General features: G+C 49.4%; 1 protein-coding gene across 1 annotated transcript in view; it reads left to right on the top strand.

Moving 5' to 3' along the window:
- The first annotated feature begins 212 nt into the window (after nt 1-212).
- The window catches only part of EXT1 (exostosin glycosyltransferase 1), a 276879-nt gene continuing 271091 nt past the window's right edge, over nt 213-6000 (top strand). Inside the window, exon 1 of the mRNA XM_044914657.1 lies at nt 213-1928. Within this exon, the coding sequence (XP_044770592.1) occupies nt 967-1928 (962 nt within the window). The 5' untranslated portion in view covers nt 213-966. The remainder of the gene's footprint in view (nt 1929-6000) is intronic.

Here is a 6000-nt window from a genome sequence, read left to right as displayed (position 1 = left end):
CCCCCCGCGCCCCCGCGGCCCCGCGCCGCGCCGGCGCCTCGACCGGCGGCCGGGGGTTATGAATGGGCGCAGCGGAAGCACCGCCCCCCCCGGACGTGACGCTCGGCCAATGGCAGCGCGGGCTGCGTGGATGGATGAGGTCAGCGCTGTCGTGTCGGGAATGGAATGTGTAAGTGTAACATTCAGAACCGGGTAACATTCGGCGACCGAACGCGGCGGTCGGCGGCGATCGCGCGGGGGCCTGCGAAGCGCCGCTCGGGGCCGGCACTGCCCGCGGGGAGGACGCGCCGCCGCCGTCACCCAGCGCCGCCGCCGCCGCCTCCAGCCGGGCCGCCGCGCGTCCCGGGGGCCGGCCCCGCGAGCGCAGGAGTAAACACCGCCGGAGTCTTGGAGCCGCTGCAGAAGGGAATAAAGAGAGATGCAGGGATTTGTGAGGTTACGGCGCCCCAGCTGCAAGATGCACTAGCCGGCTGAACCCGGGGATCGGCTGACTTGTTGGAACCGGAGTGCTCTGCACGGGAGTGTGGCTGAGTTGAAGTTGCTTTCCCGGGGCTCGTTTTCCACGCTGCCGAGAGGAATCCGAGAGGCAAGGAAATCACTTCGCCTTGCCATTGATTGGGCATCGGGAGCTTTTTTTCCCCCCTCTCTTTCTTTACCTCCGTCTTGTTGCATGCAAGAAAATTACAGTCCGCTGGTCGCCCGCCCTGGGTGAGAAATATTCAGCCCCGCTTTCTCCCGTCCATTGTGCAAGCCAAAGATGAAAGACCGAAGGGGAGAAAGTTAAAGAAATCGCCCACATGCGCTGGATCAGTCCACGGCTTGGGGAAAGGCATCCAGAGAAGGTGGGAGCGGAGAGTTTGAAGTCTTTACAGGCGGGAAGATGGCGGACTGGAGCTGAAAGTGTTGATTGGGAAACTTGGGTGATCCTCGTGTTTATTTACAACCCTCTTGACCCAGGCAGGACACATGCAGGCCAAAAAACGCTATTTCATCCTGCTCTCAGCTGGCTCTTGTCTCGCCCTTTTGTTTTATTTCGGAGGCTTGCAGTTTAGGGCATCAAGGAGCCACAGCCGGAGAGAAGAGCACAGCGGTCGGAATGGCTTGCACCACCCGAGTCCGGATCATTTCTGGCCCCGCTTCCCGGACGCTCTGCGCCCCTTCGTTCCTTGGGATCAATTGGAAAACGAGGATTCCAGCGTGCACATATCCCCCCGGCAGAAGCGAGACGCCAACTCGAGCATCTACAAAGGCAAGAAGTGCCGCATGGAGTCCTGCTTCGATTTCACCCTTTGCAAGAAAAACGGCTTCAAAGTCTACGTGTACCCGCAGCAAAAAGGGGAGAAAATCGCCGAAAGTTACCAAAACATTCTAGCGGCCATCGAGGGCTCCAGGTTCTACACCTCGGACCCCAGCCAGGCGTGCCTCTTTGTCCTGAGTCTGGATACTTTAGACAGAGACCAGTTGTCACCTCAGTATGTGCACAATTTGAGATCCAAAGTGCAGAGTCTCCACTTGTGGAACAATGGTAGGAACCATTTAATTTTTAATTTATATTCCGGCACTTGGCCTGACTACACCGAGGACGTGGGGTTTGACATCGGCCAGGCGATGCTGGCCAAAGCCAGCATCAGTACTGAAAACTTCCGACCCAACTTTGATGTTTCCATTCCCCTCTTTTCTAAGGATCATCCGAGGACAGGAGGGGAGAGGGGGTTTTTGAAGTTTAACACCATCCCTCCTCTCAGGAAGTATATGCTGGTATTCAAGGGGAAGAGGTACCTGACAGGGATAGGGTCGGACACCAGGAATGCCTTATATCACGTCCATAACGGAGAGGACGTGGTGCTCCTCACCACCTGCAAGCACGGCAAAGACTGGCAAAAGCACAAGGATTCTCGCTGTGACAGAGACAACACCGAGTATGAGAAGTAAGTGGCTCCGCTGTCAGGCCTCTGCCGGTCCGCCAGGGGCCCTGCCCACCTCAGCCAGGTGTGAGGTTGGGGGATGGGGTGGGGCAGAGGGGCCCTCCGGCCTCTTCCCCTCCGGCTTGGAGGGAGCCTGGGACTGAGCAGCCTGGTTCAGGCCCGTGGCTAGGAGCTGGGGACCGAGAGCTTGAGCTCCTTGGGCAAACGGAGAAGCCCGGAGCACTTTCCTGGGCCAAGTAGGCGACCGTGTCTCCCTCTGGCTTGGAAATCCTTCAGGGCCATGTGTCTTCTGTGAAAGGCGTGGGTTTGAGCCAAGTTTGGAAACCGTGCTTCACCAGTGGGTGAGGGAGGGTGTCTGTGAGGAGGTCTAGGGACCCCGAAGAGGCTCTGAATCCACCCACAGTCTGGAGACCTCCCCACCCCCCTCCAAGGTTGATGCTTTATTTGCTTTTCTCACGAGTAGGGGTACTGCTTTCCCGGGAATTTCGCAGCCTCCAGTTGTCAGATTTCTGTACACCTTAAATTTACGTTAGTGGTGGAAGTGTTTTAATTTACGCTACTGAACTTTCTGTGCCTGGCTTCTCCCTACCTTCCATGGCATTGACTTTTGCGAAGGGAGACCTTAAGCTGATCCGGGCCTGTGATCTTTCTTCCATTCATTCATTCATTCATTCACTCACTCACTCATTCATTCACGCATTCATTCATTCATGTATATGTGTTTGTATGTTTGTATCCTATCTCCTTCCTAGGGAGAAGCTGTTTTTAAAATCTGGGCCCCAGCCCCACTTGCTGTAAACTCCAGTTGCTAATTTAGATTTCCCTTTCCCTTTTGTCTTTATTATTTGCATGTCAATCGGAGACTGTTACTCTTTGAATGGGCGTGAGATGCCTCCTTACCCTCTGTAGTGAGGCTAGTTTTGTCCAGTTGCTAAGTAACTGAGTCGGATACTTTGTAGCCTTTCTTTCTCTTCCTTTTCCCTCCAGTGACAGTCACTGACACAGGATTTGGGGTCAAAGCTAGTTTCTACAAATCTGCTTTAACCTGAGCTTGGCGGGTCAGTTTCCGAGTAGATGGGGTCGGAGCCCCAGACTCTCACTTGTAGCTGGCTGTGAAAGAGTTAGTGAGCTCCTACAGTGCATTTCCACGTTACGCCAGTTAAAAACCAGAGCAGCCTTGTGCTACCCAGGGAGGGAAGGGGGAACCTCTCAGCTGAGTACAAGAGGAACTGGCAGAGGTTGGCAGATTTTGCAGTTGATTCATGAAATGCAGAACAGGGGAAACGCTTCGCAAACCTGATTGGCACAGGAAGGGCTATAGTGGGAAGGCAACCCTAAAATGAAAGGTTTGATTGTTGTCTGTGGATTTCCTCAGACACTCGGGCCTCTGTAGGAGTGATTGGAAGGGAAATTAAAGTCCTCCTATACTGGATCACAGACACCGAAGGAGAAAGTATCAAACCCTCGGATTCCCCAACCCCCAACACCCCTTGCCTTCCAAGCATAAGAAAACCCGAGGCTAGGGTCAATTATGAATCCATATTTTACTCTTCTTCGGGGTAGTTACGTGTGAATGTTGGGTGTAGTTGCAATGGATTAAAATTTTCTCACAAGAGAAACAAACTATGGTTAGTAATAAACTGCTTTGTTTACACGACATTTACATTGACCTATTCCTGTGGGTGCTTGTAAGAAAAAAATGCTTATAGCCTTTCAGGAATTCCTTTGTCTGGTTTATGCTGGAGTAACTCCAGATGAAGTCTAACCTTTTGGTGTCTTCTAAAGCAGTCTCACCGAATTTTGTGGAAGGATCGCGGTGGTCCTCATTCTCCTAAAGGAGCTGGAGCTGAGTTCTCAGCTTAGGAAATCTGAATGATACATTTATTCGGGAAACACCCTCGATCCCATAAGACAGTCATCTTTTTTTACCCTCTTATTCCCCAAATAAATATTTTATCTCCACATTCCCTGCTGAAGCTTTTCCTAGAGCTTGGCAATGAAGGAAGGAGGGGCTGGTTTCGTAGAACCTCTAATTTTTGCCAGTTAAATCTAACTAATTTTTGACCTCTTTGGGATTGGGCCAGGAAATCTGACACCCACGCTCTTGTTTTGGGTTTAAAGACCACAAGGGGTCCAGCCCTCCGGATTGGGTCTCATCTGGAAAGTGGCATTTAGTTAGGAAAGCCAAGTTTGCGCTTTCTCCCGAGCAGGGATTTCTCCAGCAGAGTCACTTCTGGATGTTTTTCATGTTCCCCTTTTGCACACTTTCCAGCTCTAACCTTGTTCAGTGGGACGGGATGGTGCTGTAGAACGTTCATGTTCATTAGCCTGGTCTACCTGGAGTTTTAACTCATTCCTCTCCTTGAGTTATCAGAACCTGTGATCATTGAAAAACGGTACTTGCAAACATGATTGCCTTTTACTGTTGACTTTGAAGCACATGAAGATGAAGACTGAGCCTGGAAACACAGTGACAGTGCTCATGCGTAGCGAGCAACTGCGTGCTCTGTTCAGAACCAACAATTCCTTTCCACCCTGTTTGCTGTGTTCTGGAAGTGAGTCTCGAGGATGTGAGATGCAGAACTCCAGTCTGGTGCTAATCTCTCTCTTCAGGGTCTTAGAGAAGGAAGTGCTCTTGAAGTTAGGTCTGTACAGGTCATGTAAGTCTGACTTGTCATACTTGACTCATCGTGAGACTTTTGATTTGTTACCCCAGATGTTAGTTTATCCTTTTGTGGAATGGGTTTTCAAGTCCTTTAGGGGCGCTGTACGCATCCATTTGGTAATGGCTTGTAAAAACACGGTCAGTTTTCGTCCACTTCTCTTCATTAGCAGGTGCCTATGAAAAGCCTTCAGTTTAATTTGCTGCCACCAGCAGCCCACAATGTAAGTTTGCTTTGGACTTACGAGGTCTGATAATTAGGTTGACGATTTATGGTACCACAGCCTAGTTAGGGTCCTACAGAATATACACAGGTGTACCAACAGAAAAAAAAAAAAAACAGTTGCCCTTAGTGAAATTTAGCCTTATGTGATGATGAGGAAGTCGTGCTAAGTGGTTGAGGACTTCCATCTCACCTGCACTTTTGTGAAAATCAGACATTTATTACTGAAAGTATAAAAGAGCTGCACGGTGTGAGGGGAAATACTTTTCTCTTCTAACAGCAATAGTTTTGAGCCAGACTTCCAGGATTATATTAAAACATCCATTTTCATGACACCCATAATTAATTTTCATCAGTTGCACATATTAACAGATGTAGGTGAGACTGGCTAAAATAAGGTGCTGCAGTGATTACATGATTTGGAATGAGGCTTTAGAGAAATTCTGTTTGACTCCTTTGAGCTTCTTATGCATCCTTACAGAGCTACTATATTTTTTTTTGCATGAACTTCATAGTTCAAATCCCTTCAAGGGGCATTATTGCGAAGCTTCAAATTTGGCTTTCTGAAATAGGAGAAAAAAAGGAAATGAGAGGTGGCTTCTATCTTTGACCCCTCCAAGGAAGGCAGTGGTGAGTATTTTAAGCAGCTCTTTTGGGAACAGGCAGGATTTTGTGCAGGCCTTTTTGATGTCTTTTCCTGTGTTTGCTGAAACTCTGCCTCACAATCTTGGTATTTTTAAGAGTCCTGAAGCTAAGTGATCATCCAGCTTCCAGGATCTTCATTTTACAGATGTGGAAACGGAGGGATAGAATGTTTGAGGGACTTGCTTAAGGTTAAAAAACTGGTTAGTGGCAGGGGTGGGTAGCCCTAGGATGCAGGCCTTCTGAATTTTCCCTCTTGACATACAGTGTTCCATCTTCAATTGCAGATGCACTTGAAAGCTCTCCAGCGGCTAGGAGATCCTTACTGATGCTGTTTCTTGGGGGATTTCTCTTGGAATCCTTTGGGGAGCTGAGGAAGACCTTGGACAAACTTGGAAAGAAAAAAAAAAAACAACCAAAAATGACATACGTGTACCATTTGTCATAGAATTTAAGGGGCTGATACACAGCCACATCCTCAGACTTTCAAATTCTTGCTCTAGGGCCTACCTTCTGCTTTTCATTGCTAACGAAGGTGTTGGTCCCTG

The sequence above is a fragment of the Neomonachus schauinslandi genome, chromosome 4 (assembly GCF_002201575.2).
Source record: "Neomonachus schauinslandi chromosome 4, ASM220157v2, whole genome shotgun sequence".
Classification (NCBI taxonomy): Eukaryota; Metazoa; Chordata; class Mammalia; order Carnivora; family Phocidae; genus Neomonachus; species Neomonachus schauinslandi.
The sequence above is the reverse complement of the archived record's forward strand: the minus strand, read 5'-3'. Positions and strand labels throughout refer to the sequence as shown.